Here is a 17758-nt window from a genome sequence, read left to right as displayed (position 1 = left end):
GGTCATTAAAATCATGAGAGGTCTTGAACGAGTAGATGTGAATTGGTTATTTACACTTTCAGATAATAGAAGGACTAGGGAGCATTCCATGAAGTTAGCAAGTAGCACATTTAAGACTAATAGGAGAAAATTATTTTTCTCTCAGTGCACAATTAAGCTCTGGAATTTGTTGCTAGAGGATGTGGTTAGTGCAGTTAGTGTAGCTAGGTTTAAAAAAGGTTTGGATAAGTTATTGGAGAAGTCATTTAACTGCTATTAATCAAGTTAGGGAACGGCCTCTGCTATTACTGGCATCAGTAGCATGGGATCTTCTTACTGTTTGGGTATTTGCCAGGTTCTTGTGGTCTGGTTTAGCCTCTGTTGGAAACAGGATGCTGGACTTGATGGATCCTTAGTCTGACCCAGCATGGCAATTTCTTATGTTCTTAAACCTAGAAACATGCAGGCTGATGAAATACTGTGCACTGCAACCAGCGCAAAGTTTAACGTGATTGGACATGCGTCCATAACCCCCAATACAATACGGGGATTAGTGAGTCAAAAAACGCACGTCCAATCAAGCACAAAGCTAATAGGGCTCATCACATGTAAATTCCATATAGATGAGACTATTAGCTAATCCCTGTGATTCAAAAAATGTCCTGCGCGCTAGTGCACCCATTGCAACGCGGCAAATTTTATGCCAGCCCGGGCTCACTGGAAAAAGAAAAATTCCTGCTTTCTGTGATTCTTCCACTTAGTATCATTGCGATACTAAGTAGGAGAAACCACAGAAAGCAGATTGAAGTAAAAAAAAAAAGCCTTGAAAAAAAAAAATTCTGGTGCCCAATATAGACGCACAAGATAGATGGTCCTGGCCGTGTATCTTGTGCCTTTCTGACAACCACCTCTCCTGTGCGCCCAATGCCAAGGAGGGACTAGGGATGCACAATTTTCCCTAGCGCCTCCTTTTTAGCGCAACCCCTCATTTAAATAATGCATCACATGCTCAGGAGAGGTGGCTGGGTGCACATTAGGAGAGTGGGCGCTCAATCATGAGCACCTGTTTTACATGAACCAATATTGCATTGGCCTGATAGAATATGATAGTCTGCCCATCTATATCTCTGACTTAGCTTCTGCTCCCTCAGAAATCATGATTGTCCCATGTTTTCTGGAATTCTGAGATGGTCCTCATTTTCACCATCTCCATAAAGAGGTCATTCCATGCAACCACAACCCTGTCAAGATATATTTTCTTAGAATACTCCTGAGTCTACCTCCTTTCACCCTCATCTCACAGTCTTTCTGTTAAAAGAGGCCCACCTCCTGGTCATTTATTCGTGAAGATGTTTAAATGTCTCTGTCATGCCTCTTTTCCCTCCTATACATGCTTAGATCTTTTTAAGTCTGTCCCCATATACTTTATGATGAAGACCACTGACCTTCTGGAATAAATCTATTAGATTTATATAATTTTGAAGGTGGGAGTCTCCAGAACTGTACTCCAAATGACATCTCTTTTCCCTACACACCCAAGCATTCTTCTTGCTTTTGTTATTATAGTGGCCACATTAAGATAATTAGATGCGAACACCCCCAAATCCCATTCTTATTATGTATACAGAAAAATTTCACTCCCTATACTATACTGCTTCCTTGTGTTTTTAAAATCCAAACGCATAGGACTCTTCAGTTTAGAGACGAGATGGCTGAGAGAAGATATGATAGAGGTCTATAAAATAATGAGTAGAGTGGAACAGGTAAACACAAATCGATTATTTACTGCTGGAAATAGGATATTGAGCTTGAGCGCCCCTTTAACATGTGCCGATATCGCATTGGCCCGATTGTGATAATACAAAACAGGTGCACTATTATACATTCAGGCCGATACAATAAAGACACATGGGAAACAGTCGCTCAGTGTTGAGCACCCACTTTCCTAACTTGCGCCCAGCACCTCTCCTGGGCACGCGATACCATATTTACATGAGGGGTTACGCTAAAAAGGAGGCACTAGGGACAATTGCACATCCCTAGCGCTTCCTTGGCAGCAGACGCTCAGGAGAGGTGGCGGTCAGAGGGTTAGGAAAATGGATGTTCAATTTTACGAGCATCCATTTTCCTAACTTGTACACAGCCATGAGTTAGGAAAATGGATGCCCATTAACTGAGTGTCCCTTACCCTAACCTGACCACCGGCATACTTTTTTTTTCACCTTTTGGTTCTTCTGACTTAATATCGCCACAATATTGTTGGAGGATGTACAGAAAAGCAGTATTTTCTGCTTTTCTGTACACTTTCAGACCGATACAGTAAGGTGCGCTCAGCCAAGCGTGCCATTTAACCTGCAATTGGCGGTGTGTTTTTGACACGCGTCTATTACCCCTTATACTGTAAGGGGTTTAGGGCATCAAAAACATGCAGCCAACCACCCTGAAAACTAATAGTGCTCATCACATGTAAATGCATGTTGATGTGGCTGTTAGTCCGCGGGATACTGAAAGTAAAATGTGCGGCTTGAGCGCACCTTTTTTTTTGTATCTGGGGAAGATAGTTAATAGCATCAACATGCTATTAACTATGTGATGAGCGCTATTTGTTTCGGATGGGGAGTGGGGAAGGTTGGACACGCTAAACCCCTTATGGAGTTGTGGACTGGGGTCAACCACGGGTTAAACAGAGCGCTCAGCTGAGAGCACTGTATTGTATCAGCCTGATTGCTGGAAAGTGACTTTCGTGTCAGCTTTATCGAAGGGCTGCTTCAAAGTTTTAAAGTTAAAACAAATCAAAATGCACATGAAAGCATTTTTGTTTTTGGACAAAAATGAAAAAAAAAATATTCGTAAATAAAAACGTTTTAGAAATCAAGTACTACCTATTCGTGAAATATTTATCACATAACCCTTACAAGTTTTATAACACTCAGATTCAGATTTAAGGCTGACATCTTTGTATGGATTAAAATCTAGCCATGAAAAATCTCTTTCTAGGAAAACAAACACCCGCAACCATCCACCCGGGTGCTCCAGCAGTAGTGCAGAGAGGCGGAGGGAGGAGTTAAGTGCTCGCTTCCGGTTACGTATTTCCGGTGCCGGAGCGGAGCTTGGTATCAGCGTTCCTGCAAGATGGTGCTCTTGGAGAGCGAGCAGGTGAGACTCTGATGGCACAGCTCAGTCTTTAGGGGGAGAAAGTAGGGAGCGAGAGGGCCAGTCATAGAGTCATCGCCGAGACGTACGGAGTTACGCGGTCTTGAGAAGGTTTCTGTAGCCGGCTAACTAAGTACAAGTCATCTTTATATCGTGGTGAACGGCGGAAAATGCAATCACGCTTGGAATTTTATTTGAATTTGGTAAATGGTTGCGCCCCCCACCCCCCCTTTTTAACTTTAAATTTCAAATTAGCTATACAACTACTTTAATTTCTGTTTTGGTTATCCTGGTTTCTTACGGATATGAGACTCCCACAACAAAAATAAAACGAGCATTCTACTGACTGAGTTTCTACTGGGTGGAGAAGGGTGTGTGACTTATGGGAAATAGAAAAGGGCCTTACAAACTTTCCGTCTCTGTATTCCAGTAAAGTAAAATTCCGTTACAACGAACAAATGGTTCTCGAGCAATTGGGTAGCATCATTTATTTTCGTGGTAATTTTTACACTAATCCTAAAACCTTTTTCGTAAAATTAGAAAATAGAGCCAGTCATTAAGATCAGTGAATTTGTGGACATGGTACATGTTTCAAGTACAATTGTTTTGTTGCTTATGGGAAGAACAGCGTTCTGTTTAATAGATGAAGAAAGCTTTAGCAAACACAGATATGTTGACACTAAAAAAAAAAAAAAGTGAAATGCAGATATAATTCAAATGAATGTGTAACGTCATAAATTATATTACCTTATTTTTCTTGGCCCAGAGATTTTTTCCTGCTCCTTTTGGGTTTCTAGCTCAGTTGGAGCCAGGTCAGAGATCTGATGCTATAAAAACTTCATTCATAATTACCTGGAGATTTTTTTCTGTTTTACACCAAAAGGTCAAATGGTGCACTTTGAACCATATGCTTCAAAGCATGATATTCAAACTCCAGCTGGGGTGGAGGGGAGGACATGCTGGAGGAGGTGCAAGGCTCTCATCATCCTCCTGTTTGATGAAGAGTAACAACCTTTGGCACGGTTGGCACCATCAGCATAGCCACCACTCTCATTGCGGAGGAATTCGGCATCATTTATGTATTCATCGAAAGTGAAGTATGCAGCACGGTTAGCACCACCCAAGCATGTGGTACCATTGACACATTGGTGTTGTCAGTTGGAACCTTTGGTGCAATGAAAAGAAGGGTGTGGCTGGGCTGCAGGTCAGGACTCTGTGCTGGTCCCATCCTCATTTTTTTTGGGGGGAAAAAAATACCAGTGCCGCAGCCTCACTAATTCTACCCTTACTTGTCCCAGAAGGATTTCTGATGATAGGGAGAGGCACACAGCTTTCAATGCAGGTAACTCTGAATCCCATCACTACTGGTTTGACAGAAGTAGTGGGTTCCAACCAAGTTCAGGAGGTTGTCAGGGGCTCTTTTTTGTGGAGCTTGGGATGGGGAATTTCTCAATGTGATGACTCTGTGATGGTATTGAAGGAATAAGTACCTGGCTTTACACCCCTTCAGGCGGTGCAGCCACCAAGTCATGACATAGGTACTGTTTAGAGCCCAGTTCACATTGCTGGCCTCTGGCAGTAGGGACCCTTGCAGCCTTTGTTCCTCCATTTCTATCCTCAGCGAGTTCCAATTGCATCTAATCTCCTTCAGCAGCTCCTATCCTGGATGTTATTCCTCGGGATTTGGCTTTATCCCTGGCCCCTGAAGATGTTCACCAGATATCGGAAGGCTACAGAGGAGCTGGTTCCAGAGTGTCTCCGCAGCTTTCACTGCTAGGGCTTTCTTGATCTTCCACTAGATCACTGTGGTTGTCTTTAGGCTCATGGATGAGCGTCAGAAGTTTGTCACCAGGGACTTGACACGTGTGCCTTCAGACCCTCCCGCTGGACCTGCCACAATATACTACCCCCCCCCCCCCCCATCTCTCCCGAGGACCTATCTTACAGTAAATTTCTTGACAAGCTAGGAAAAATGCTTATTTCTTAGCGTCTAGTCAGATGAACCCAGAACCAGTGGGTTATGCACCTTTACCAGCAGATAGAGCAAAGCCGACATCATAGTATATATGCACTTGCAGTGACATCAGCCCGCCAGTATTCTCTATCTCCAGCAGATGGTGGATGTGCATCTCCCTACTGTGGATTGTTTTAAGTTTGCAAAGGAGAAATAAAGGCATTTAATTTTCCCCGCTCTCCTGTGGTGTTACCAATTGGTACTCCCCCAGTTGAGAATTCCTGAGGTGATTTCCATGGTCCCTCATATGCATGCCTTGATCTGGTAGCTGCTTTTCTCAGCCAGCGTAGACTTAGCTGTTAAAACAGCTGAAAGGCAGTGGATGCAGGAAGCAGAGTGTGGCGGTGAGGGTGTATGCCCTCTCCCCCCGCAGCTGGAGACAGTCTCTGTACTCTGCTGGGAAGGGTTGAGCTCACGTAGGGCTTTAAAAAAAAAAAAAAAAGGTAGAAGGGTTGTTTGTAAGGTCTCCCCCTTCCTCCAGTCTCTGTGCTCAGCATGCCGTTCTATGTTCGTTCCCTCCCCCGAGGGAGGTTAAGGGACATGGGTAGCCTAGCAGGTTGAGCAACCCGTGTGGGCTAGGCTCCGCTGTTAGGCTTTTCTCCATGCGCTGCGTGGTAGGCAACGGCTGCATTTTTGCGCACCTTTTCCTACACGTTAGGCTGCACTCTTCAGGACTGTGTGCAAGCGCGTCTGGCTGTGCACCCAGGTTTTGGACACTTATTGGACGCCTGCTTGGACGTCCAGGTGATAGCAGCTTTCGTGTTAAGCACGCGCTTGCCTGTGCACTTAAACTTGAGGCATCTAGCCTTGGGGTGCTTAAATTTTGGATGCATATTTTACAGCGTGAATTCAGCTGGATGTACACCTTCAGTCACCTGTTAAGCGTACTGACAGACTGATGGCAGCTGTGTGGCTAAGAAACCTAAGTGCCTTTCCCTCTGTCTTGCCTGTCATATTTGGGCATCTCAGCCTGGCGTACCCTCTAACTTGTGCCAGTGCTGCTTAGAGGCTTAGAGAGATTTTACTAAGCCTGGTTCTTCCCAGCCTGATGATGGCCTGGGTAAAGACATGTCAGGAGGGGTGCCTGACCTTGGAACTCCCTTAACTGGTTCATCGGCGGGGGAAGGTAGCTCGGGCATGGATCCTTCTACCTTTTCTTGGGTAGAATTTTCTTCAAGGATTGCAATCCCTTTCTTCAGGCACAATCCTCGGCCCCGTCCAGTCCTGCCAGGTCAGGGTCACAGGTGATGACCTCTCACCCAATACCAGCACCGAAGTACAAGTAGATCGGCAGCAGGTTCTCCCTATAGAAATCCGGATGGCATGAAGGATGGGGAAATTTCTCCGGGACTGGAACCGTATATGACTATGTTGCGGTTCTTTCATAGAGATGAGCAACTAGCTCTGATTTCCCAGACATTAAAGATGGTGGGAGTACCTGTGGCAGATCCCATGTCTGAACCAAAGAAAAATCCCATTTTAGTTTCTTTGCATAAAGCCTCTGGGGGTTTTTTCCCTGTTATGGAGGCTGTTCAAGAATTAATTGATCTTGAGTGGGGCACCCCGAAGGCTAATTTCAAAGGGGGTCGGGTTTTGGAAGGCCTGTATCCCCCTGGATCCAGTGGTGAAAGAGTGTTTGCATTTTCCAAAAGTGAACACACTTGTCTGTGCCGTCTCCAAGCGGACAACCCTCCCCATGGAGGGAGGAGCGGCCTTGAAGGATGTGCATGATAGGATTGAGGCCATCCTTAAGCAGTGGTGATGACCTTGCAGATAGCTTCTTGTTCCCTGCTGGCTCGTGCTGGTTTACTTCGCTCTCAGGAGGTTGATGAATCTGGAATGAATTTCAGGGCAATTATGGAGCCAGCAGCCAGCTTTTTGGCAAGACGCGGGCTGCGATTTGGTCCGCACCTCAGCCAAAGGGGTGGCTTTGGTAATAGTGGCCAGGCGTTAATTATGGCTGAGAAATTGATCTGCCCTTGTGATCTCCAAGGCTAATCTTACGAAATTCCCCTTTATAGGCTCACTTTTGTTTAAGAGCAAGTTGGAGAATCTCCAGATCCCTGGTTTCTCGGTTGCTGGAGGATAAGAAGCAGATGCCGCACTCCTTTGGCATGAGAGTTTCTGCGTTTTTGACCCTACAGAGGAGCGACCTTTCAGAGGACTCAAACTTTCGGTAGGTCTCAGTCCTTTCATCCCAGACAGCATAGACGGGGCTCAGGTAGTGGAACCTCTCAAGCCTCCCAGTGAAGGTTTGCCGACCCATCCCTGGGAACAAGAGATAGGAGGCTCCTCTCTTTTTTTTTTATCAGAGGTTGGTTGAAATCATATCGGACCAGTGGGTCCTGGAGGTGATACGGGAGGGATATACACTGAAGTTTCGCAGTGTTCATGGTGTCTCCCTGCCACTCTCCACAGAAGAAGCAGACAGTGGAGTGTACATTGTCAAGGCTTTTCAGTCTGAGGGCTGTAGTTCCAGTGCCCATGTCATTGTGCCCAAGAAAAAGGGCTCCTTTCGTCCCATCCTGGACCTCAAAGGGATCAACTATCATCTGCATGTGACTCATTTTCGCATGGATCATTGCGGTCAGTGATAATAGCCGTGCAATTGGGGGAATGTCTGACCACCTTGGATTTGTCCAAAGCGTACCTGCATATTCCTATCCGTCTACAGCACAAACGTTTACTGCGAGTTGTGGTTTTGGCACGCCATTATCCATTTCAGGCACTGCCTTTTGATCTGGCCACTGCATCTAGAACCTTTTTCAAGGTTAGGGTGGTGGTGGCAGCAGAGTTGAGAGGATGAGATCCTGGTACATCTGTATTTGGATGACTGGCTGATTTGGGCCAAGTCTCTGGAAGAGAGCTGCCTGGTAACCCGCAAGGTGACTTCTTTGTTGCAGGAGCTCAGCTGGGTGGTGAACCTAGACAAGAGCAGTCTTCAATATTCTCAGTCGCCAGAGTATCTCTGTGTTCAGTTCAACTCAAAGCAGGGCAAGGTTTTCCTGCTGGAAGCTCATGTTCAGAAACTGATGGTGCGGGTGCTTTTGTTGATAAACACTGTACGCCTGACAGTGTGGTCCTATCTGCAGTTACTCTATTTGATGGTGGCAACCCTGGAAGTGGTGCTGTAGGCAAGGGTGCATATGCATACTCTTCAGCACTCACTGCTGTCTCATTGGAGCCTATAGTCTCTGGACTATTCGATTTGGCTCCACCTGCCAATGGAAGTCTGCTCTTAACTTCAATGGTGGTTACAAGCGAATCATCTAAGAGAGGGAGTTTTCCTAAAATCACCGGACTGGTTAGTTCTCATAACAGATGCGAGCCTCCAGGGTTGGGGAGCTCACTGTCAGGAACTGTTGGGACAAGGGCGCTGGGATTCAGAGGAGTCTGTCTGGAACATAAATGGGCTGGAAGCCTGAGTGGTCCGGTTGGCGTGCTTGCAGTTCAGAGACAGTTGCAGGGTCGAGCGGTCCGGATAATGTCAGGCAATGCAATGACAGTGGCTTACATCAATCGGCAGGGAGGAGCCAAGAGCCAGCAAGTGTTGTAGGAGATAAACCAACTGATGGAATGGGTGGAAGTGCATCTGTAGGAGATCTTGGCCTCGCATGTTGTGGGAAAAGATAAGGTGAAAACAGATTTTCTCAGCAGGGAGAGTCTGGACCCAGGAGAATGGGTATTGTCAGAGGAGGCATTTCAACTGATAGTGGATCGCTGGGGCCTTCCATTTCTAGACCTGTTGGCGACTTCTCGCAATACAAAGGTTCCTTGATTCTTCAGTCGCAGGTGAGATCTGAAGACCTTGGGTATCGATGCTCTCGTACAGGAATGACTAGAGGACAAGCTGCTGTATGTCTTTCTCCCTCCGTGGCCCATGTTGGTTCAGAGGGTCGAGGGTCACAGAGAAATAATGCTTCTGGTGGCACCAGATTGACCCAGGAGACCATGGTACGTGCATCTGCGAAGTGCACAGGAATCTGTTGTGGCAGGGATATGTTCTTCTCGAAGATCCGACTTGATTTTGTCTTGCAGTATGGCCCTTGAGAGGGCTCACTTGCTGAAGTGTGGATATTCTACTGTGGTGATTTCTACCTTTACTACGGGCAAGAAAGTTCTCCACTTCCTTGACTTATGTGTGGATTTGGTGAGTGTTTGAGGCTTGGTGTGAAGCTCGAGGTGTTCTTCCTCGTTTGGTTAAGATACTGCTCATTTTGGAATTTTTGCAGGATGGATTGAATAAAAGGTTCTCTCTTAATTCCTTAAAGATACAAGTAACGGCTCTTGCCTGTTTCAGGAGTCAGGTGAATGGTGGTCCCTTGTCAGCTCATCCAGATGTTCCATTTCTTGAAAGGAGTGAAACATCTTTGTCCTCCCTTGCGGTTACTGGTGTCCCTGTGGAGTCTTAATCTGGTTTTGGATTTCTTAGTGGGCCCTTTGTTTAAACCGATGCATAACTTTTTTTTTTCCTTGTGGTTACTGACCTTGAAAACAGTGTTTCTTGTGGTGATTTGTTCTGTGCATCGAATTTCTGAGATGCAGGCCTTGTCTTGCCAGGAGCCGTTCCTCCGCGTGACTCCAGGGGCAATACAGCTGCTTATAGTTCCTTCCTTTTTGCCAAAAGTGGTCTCAGATTTTCACTTGAATCAGTCCATTTTCCTGCCGTCTCTGGATAGGAAAAGAGATGTAGAGGAATATTGCCTGTTGGGACCCTTGAATGTCAAGAGACATATTGTGAGGTATCTGGAGGTTTCTAAACCTTTCCGGAAGATGGATCACCTGTTTGTCCTCCACGATGGTAGTAAACAGGGCAAGCTGGCTTTGCAGGCTACAGTAGCTCGCTGGATTAAAGAGGTGGTTGTGGCCATGTACGTGGATGCTGAACAGACATTGCCTAGTCAGGTCAAGGCTTATTCCACTAGGGCTTAGGCAGTGTCATGGGCGGAACTTAGATTGTGGTCTCCCATCGACATTTGAGAGCTGTGACGTGGTCCTCCTTACACATCTTTTCCAGGTAATATCGTCTGGACGTGGAGGCCCAAGAGGGCACCTTTGCACATACAGTTTTGACTGAACCACGGGCAACCTCATGCCCTGTTCGGGAGTAGCTTGGGTACATGCCATTGGTTCTGAATTCATCTGACTAGAAGTTAAGAAATGAGAAACTACTACTTACCTGATTAATTTCCTTTTTCTTTAGGATAGTCAGATGAATCCAGCTTCCTGCCCTTGGCTGTCAAATGATTGTGCTATGGGCGTCCTGCGTGGCTATGTGTTCCAGGGGTTACTGGTGTTAGTCCAGGCCCTACACTAGTGTTAATACATTCTTTCTGAGCTTAGTGTTTCCTGTTGACTGAGTACTGAAATGCTTATCTGTTATTGATTAAGTGTTTGCTTGTCTCTCCACAGTTGGCTTTTGAAGAGAATACTGGCAGGCTGATGTCACTGCAGGAATATATATATATAGTGATGTCAGCTTTGTTCCACCTCCATCTGCTGGTAGAGATGTATAACATATTTAGTTTTGGATTCATCTGACTATCCTAAAGAAAAGGAAATTACTAGGTAAGTAATAATTTCTCAGTATTCCTGTACAAAAGAACAGTTATACCTGTTCCAAAATATTCAACATCTTATGTGCAAGAAAGCCCATCTGAGCTGGTAGCCCTGCCAGTGCACCACATTCTCCAGGACCTTCAGTTTAGAATGTTGTAGTCCCCGGCTTCGTGCGCACCAGTAGCTTGCAAATTAGACCTAAAGTATAGGATGCAACAATTCTAAGGATTTTGAGTGGGCCACCTTTAAAAAAAACAAACAAACAAAAAACAAACCCAAGAAAATAAGATTTTATTCTAATTATCTGCCTGGAAGGGATACAAGAATTCTGGATATATTTGAAAAAAACTCTTGCCAGAGTGCCATTGCTCGGTGCTCGGATAGCTAATCACCAGTATCTGCATGATTCTATTAACAGAATAAGACCTGGGATGGGTCACTGGCAGAGGAGTGTGACTTGTCACCTTGTCTGCTCTGTATATAAATCTTTTGACACGGTGATTAAGGGATCTGTGGCAGCTAGTTGAAGACCAAATGGCATGGCTGCGAATGCACGGGCTCAGACAGGACATTCACAATAAGTTGGCAGATGTTTCCTATTTGGGGGGATATCTTTATTTGGTGAGAAGGTCAGGGAGACTGTATTGCAGAGTAAACTGCAACCTATGCTACACCAGTCCATATCTTTTGCCATTGATCAGTCCTTGGTGCAGCAGAGACCGGTTTTCCCATATAGGCAAGTGTATTGCCAATGTCATCCTTTAGAGAGTATCAACGCTACTAGTCCCTTCCAGTGCAGCAGCAGCTACTTCTGCCCAGAGGACAGCCTAGAGAGCAGTACCAGCAGTGCCAGCCCAGCCATCACCTGCCAAATGGAGCCTAGATTTCGACCTTCCAGCAGCCCTGCTTCCCTGTCTGCCCTTCTGTAGGAGGGAGACTCCATCAGTTTGTCCATGAGTGGAAAGCTATCACCAAGACTGCTGGATATTTCAAATTGTGGATTCGGGACTGTGTATTTTGACCAACCGCTGGAACATCATTGGTGTCCTGTCAGTCTAGATCTATGCCCCTCATCACAATGTCATGCTGAGTTAGACAAACTAAAACTTTAGCATGTGATTAGAGTTAATTCTGCCATTGGAGCAGAGCAAGGGGTTGTATTTCCAATATTTTCTTTTCCAGATGAGACGAGACTGATAATTGAACCTGGAACTAAAAAAGGAGATATTCAAGATGAGCTCCCTCTGCAGCATCCTCTTTTATTCAAGCAGGAAACTGGTTGTGCCCTTTGGACCTGAAAGATTTATACTCACATTCCTAGTGCCCCCTTCTCATTGGCAGTACCTCAGGTTCATGGTGAATGTCCTACAATGTGGCCCCAAGGGTGTTCATGAAGTGCTTAGCAGTGGTAGCTGCACATCTTTGCCATCAAGGCCTATTAGTGTTTCCCTGCCTGGATGATTGGCTAGTGACTGGCCCTTCTAGCTTGGAATCCTTAATCACTGGAACAGATGATTCAGCTTCTCCAGTCCCTGGCATTTGTCTTTGTAGCTTGTTCAGTCCATGTGATACACTTTGCCTTCATTTGAGACCTTGCCAGTGGATGTGTTGATCACAGTGGGACCAACTTCGGCAACCCTCGTTATCCCCTATCAGATTGCCAAAAGTTTTAAGGTTGTGGCTGTGACCAGCAAGCTTTCCTTTGAGGATTCTATCACATCAAGTAATTCTAGCAATGGGCTGGTGTGCATATACGGGCCCTTATCAGATACAGGGAATATGATCATGGAGGGAAAGTACCTTCCAGGTAAACCATCTTGTACTAAGGACAGAGGACATACATCAACCTGAAGAGGAAAGTACAGCTCCATGCCATTATCATCCTTACAGTCTTCGTTCACCCAGTGATCTCAAGATTCATGAAAGGATTATGGCACAAAAACCTGCAGTTCCTTGGGATCTCAATGTGGTTCTTACAAGTTAATAAAACATCCTTTTAAACCATTAGACTCTGTTCTGGTGAAGTTTTGACCGACAGTTATTTTCTCATCACTATCACATCAGCAAGAAGGGTGAGCGAATTACAAGCGTTGGCTCCCTAATCCCTTCCTCACCCCAATGTGCAGTTTTTTCACAACAGGGTGGTGCTGCGCATGCGTCCCAAATTTCTCCCAAAAGTTGTATCTGCCTTCCACATTAATCAGGCCATTGTACTTCTGACTGCCCACAGCAGGTTTTTTGTTTTTTTTTTCATTCCTGTATAGACCTGATCAGTGACTTTCGATTTGGTTTCAGTCTGCCTCTCAGCAGCAAAACAATGGCTATTTCGCAATATATGGGTCCTAACCTGAAAATAAGAGGTTATTGTCTTTCGGAAATTTTGCTCCAAGGATATCCCATCCTCTTAAGTTCAAAGATTGTGAAATACCGATTGTGTAATGATTGAAGAATGTAGGGTCACACTAGACTCAAATCTGGCAATGCATGATCATGTTAAATCTGTAAAAGCAGATCCCTAGAAGTTCCCTTGTTATGTCATGCTCTGCATGCAGAGACGGAGAGAGGGCCACCTCTGCGGTTGGCCCTACTTTCTGGAACTCTTTACCTGGCAATCCTTTGCCTCTGTACACAGACTCTTCACAAAATGCTAAAAACATTCTTATTTCATCAGACTTGCTTAGGTTGGTACTAATTTGGAAACACAATACTCCCTTTGAACCAAGTGGATGATGTCAGGTGGTATAGTTTGAGGCTAAGTGTCTCTCTATTATATTTTACAGTTTATTTTATGATGTTTCTCTGCCACCTTGAGCTGTGGATTGAAGAGCAGGATATAGATTTTTAAATAGAATATCTATTTTCCTCTTAAGGCCTGCTTTTTTTTTTCTTTTTTTAATCGGAGCCCTCTCCTTTAGAAAAAAAAAATGTAAACAATTCTTCATACTGTTCTTGGAAGTTGACACATTTCAAATACTGATAGGTGTTCAATCTAGTTATTTGTGAACAGAGAACAGTATTGTTATGTTGAAGACGAAGTCTAATTAGAATTGAGCAAACATACTAAGCATTTTTTCTCATGGACACAACATGGGAAGATCCTTTTAGCACCGATTCTAATGGGTCAAACTGAAATTCTTGCTCAGTTGGTTTTTGAGCTGAATTAACAAGCTGTCTATTTTTTTTTGTAGTTCTTGACTGAGCTGACGAGGCTGTTCCAGAAGTGCCGGACCACAGGGACCGTGTACGTCACCCTGAAGAAATGTAGGTGGAAATATCAGAATGCCTTGTCCTTTTCATTCTCTTGTCATTAGTTAGGGAGACTTCAGGGTGGCTTACTAAATGGTGTTCTTCCCTAGTTTTGAATTCTGCACTACCTGGGGTCATTCTTTTACCACTTCAGTTATTGGATGGCGTAGGGAAGGCCCAAAGAAGTAATATTCTGTGTAATTTCTGCATTAATTTCCAGCTTGCCCAGTAGAGAGGGAAGCTGTATTTCAAGCCTATCCTTAATATGTTCATTTCAGATGGGTTGCGTTAGTCTTCCAAAGACCGGACACACCAGTCTCTCCACAGGCCTTAGTTAGTGAACACGAGGCTCTGCTTCAGTTTGGAGTTCTCCTCCGGGTCCAGGACGAATACTTCAGAGCCCCTATCCATGGGTCTTAACACATTGTCTAACCCCCTACTAGGATGGTAGAGGGAACTGAGCATAGCTGCAGGCAGGGCTATGGTACTCTACCGGTATGGAGCTGCCTTGCCCAATACCTTTTTCTTTTTTTTTTTTAATGACACAAATTGTAGACATTCAGTGGGATGTCTGTGAGAAAACTCTGATTTCTCTTTCCTCTTAAATAAGAGAAGACTGGGATTCTGGGTAGATAAGCTCTAAGTTTTTTGTGTCACTGACCTGTGCTGAGGAATTGCCATTTTTCTACCCCTCAATGTAATGATTGTGGCAGAATACCAAAATAGTGAATAAAAAAATGATCGATCATTTTGAATGCTGTCTCTTACACATTTCCAAGAATATAATGAGGCTGATGTAATAAAACCTGCTCTAAAAACTCACTAAATGGGGGAGAAAAATGTTTTTATAATCCATGGTCCATTTCATGCTGTAAAACAGAAAATCTGTTCTAAGGCTGAAAGGAGCTAGAAGGCAGTGACTAAATTCAGGCAAGATGGAATCAAGAGAATTGAAAGAAACGATTTATGAGGAAAGATGGACATGAACCGCCCTTTTCAAAGTCAGTCTGGAGATAGCAGGCAGAGGAGGGCTCTTGCATGGCTCTTCCTCGTGTGGCTGCTGGCGGGGAGGTCTCACTTGTCAGCAAGTCCATCTCTCCTCCCACATGCTACATACAGCCCAGTCTCCAGCGGGAGCCTGGAGCCATGAAAAGTTCTCTGCCACACCAACTTCCCTAAAGGCCAGGAGAGGATTTAGCAACAGGAATTCCTTCTGTCTCCACTGACGTCTCTTCAGATGAAGGAATTTGGGGAGAAAAAGACACGGCAAATGGTCATTTTTGCCTAATGGAAGGAGGCAGCTATGGAGCACAGAATAAAATGCAGGTGCAAATCTAGGATAAGGGAAAAGTGAAATGGACCAGTACTTGGCAGGAAGGGAAAAGTTCAAGAAAAGGATTTTCTTCAGTAATGGGGGGAAAAAATGTCATCGTGGTAGGCTGACCACTTTTACTCCACTGAGACCCAGGCATTAATTTTTAGCTGTTAAAATGTATGCAAAACAGTCTTCCCTTCTAATACACTGCTCTGCATTGTCTAGTAATAGCTAGTACTGTCATTTACATGGACTTAGTACATACCCACGTTAAGCCTAGCACTGGTTTCAGTCTGGCTTTTTAGCACTTGTTTGTTTTTTCTATACATGAAACTCTCTTTCCAGGGTTAAGTTTGAGTGGAAAAATCCATGCTAAGGTCAGTACGGCTTCTTACATCAGCTGCAGTGTTTGGCTGCATTTTAAGAAAAATTGTTTATCATCCCTGTTTTATTAATATATATAATTTTTTTTTTTATTAAACGCAATTTTCTACTATTCAGATGATGGGCGAACAAAGCCAGTTCCACGTAAAGGGCATTTGGAGAGCTTTGAGCCTGCAGATAACAAATGTCTTCTGAGAGCCACAGATGGGAAGAGGAAGATTAGCACAGTGGTAAGGGGACTTGGGAAGGAGATTCCAAAAGAGCCTTTATTGTCTGTTTTAAAATACGTTTCTGAGCTGTAGCCTAACCTAAACTGTTCTCTAAAGAACAGACTGGGTGAGGAATAGTTAGCATTCTCAGATGCACGCTAGAATAGGCTTGGGAAGGCCGATATGGCTGCCGCTGGTTAATGGAGGGGAGGCGCTAGAGGTGCAGATGGGTCACTAATGTGTTCTGTAGATGTCTGAAGAAGGAATGGGTGCCAGGACACTGGCTGGACTAAATGGCACCCGGGGGGGGGAGGGGTGGCCCTGACGAATGCCTCCCATGGTCTGGGTTGTGCTGCATGTAAAGGGGTAACTCGTGTGATAACACTGTACATGTGGACAGACTAACTAGTTCCTTTATTTTACAGGTCAGTTCCAAAGAAGTGAATAAATTTCAAATGGTGAGTTCTGTAATGCAGTTCTCTAGTGAGGCTCATGTTTTAGTCCTGAAAATTATACATGCAGTCTGTTGAATGCACTTGTGTGTTGCAGGGTTATTATAGTTCACTTATGAGACACAGTTTGAGTGTTTTCTCCATAAAACATCCAGCTTCACCTTCCAGAAGTATGTAACATCACTTCCCATTATTTTTCCACATGTTGGACATTCTTTAGGGGGCATGGAGCTAAGTGATCCCCGTGGAAAGGATCTGACTCGGCCTTGACGGCCTGTACTGTAAGGTAGCTATGGCCAGGTGGAGACCTAGACATTGAATAGCACGTCAAAAGCTTTTTCTGGGATGAAACCTGCTGTATAAAGAGGGCTGTAATTTGATTTCCTAATTAGGGTAAAGTCTATTGAAATGATGTAGGCTGATTCTGGTTTTTTAGTTTATTTAATAGGCACAGGAGCCATTAAGCATTTTGTTGTACCACAGGCTTACTCTAACCTCCTAAGAGCAAACATGGACGGTTTAAAGAAGAAAGACAAGAAGAGCAAAAGCAAGAAAAGTAAAGCTACTCAGTGATGGAGATGGACCAAACATGGCCCCCACCCCTGACACTAACTTTATTTGATTCCAGAAGCATGGACTTGTGGGGGGTTTTTTTCTTTTTTTCTCTTTTGTCTTTTATTGTTTCCAGTATGAGTGGTGGGATATTGGCACTGATGTTTTGTTGATCTGAGCTGTTCTAGCCAAGCCTCTGGAAAATCCAGAGGAGACATGGATGGTTCCTAGTGGTGGCTCCTATCCAGGCGCCCTGCTGCAAGCAGTTCTGGATGTGTTGACAAGTGAGAGATTGTGACTGAAGAGAGGCAGAGCGTTTTCATAAATTGCAACATTAAGTTTTCCCCCTTACTTATTTTACTGCCTGATGTAATAGCTGATGAGCAGCCTGGGGAGAGCTGAAATGGTTCTTTTCCTCAAGGGCTGTTCAAAGTTGCTTTAGAGGCAGTTTCTCGGCAGGTTGCTTATGTCTCTTAGACTTACAAGGAGTACTGTAGTTTAGGTGGCAGAGTGAGTGAGGTTGCTTAATGCTGCTTGTATGATCATTGTGCAGCCACACATCACAACTCTATCAGTATCACTTGCTGTGGCCAGCTCACTCATTTCTAGTAAACCTACTGCAGCAGAACTTGAATAATGCTGAACAGCAACCTTTAAGACCAAACTAAATTGTAATAGTCTTTTATGTGGGTTTTCTCTGCCTATCCATTACCTTTAACCTACTGTGCAAAGGCTGACTTGCCAAGTTACACAGCATCTAATTTAGCCTGATGCTTTGTTTTACTAATCTGACTTTTGTGTTAAAGTATTTGCAGCACATCTCTGTACATTTTTATTTACATGAATTTGGAAAGAAATAAAACTAATCTAAGAGGACTACTTTGTCAATTTGTGC

General features: G+C 44.5%; 1 protein-coding gene across 2 annotated transcripts; it reads left to right on the top strand.

The window, feature by feature from the left end:
* Positions 1-2980: 2980 nt before the first annotated feature.
* On the top strand, positions 2981-17739 carry SRP14 (signal recognition particle 14). 2 transcript variants are annotated; one of them, XM_029598508.1, is made up of 5 exons: positions 2981-3135; positions 13894-13966; positions 15768-15880; positions 16285-16317; positions 16795-17739. In XM_029598508.1, exons 1-5 carry the CDS (start codon positions 3112-3114, stop codon positions 16882-16884), a joined length of 333 nt encoding a protein of 110 aa, XP_029454368.1. In that variant the 5' UTR covers positions 2981-3111; the 3' UTR covers positions 16885-17739. The 2 variants fall into 2 exon arrangements, with proteins under 2 accessions (XP_029454368.1, XP_029454367.1); XM_029598507.1 differs by lacking the exon at positions 2981-3135 and adding an exon at positions 3149-3335.
* Positions 17740-17758: the final 19 nt, after the last annotated feature.

This window comes from Rhinatrema bivittatum, chromosome 4, assembly GCF_901001135.1.
Source record: "Rhinatrema bivittatum chromosome 4, aRhiBiv1.1, whole genome shotgun sequence".
Lineage (NCBI taxonomy): Eukaryota > Metazoa > Chordata > Amphibia > Gymnophiona > Rhinatrematidae > Rhinatrema > Rhinatrema bivittatum.
The sequence above is the reverse complement of the archived record's forward strand: the minus strand, read 5'-3'. Positions and strand labels throughout refer to the sequence as shown.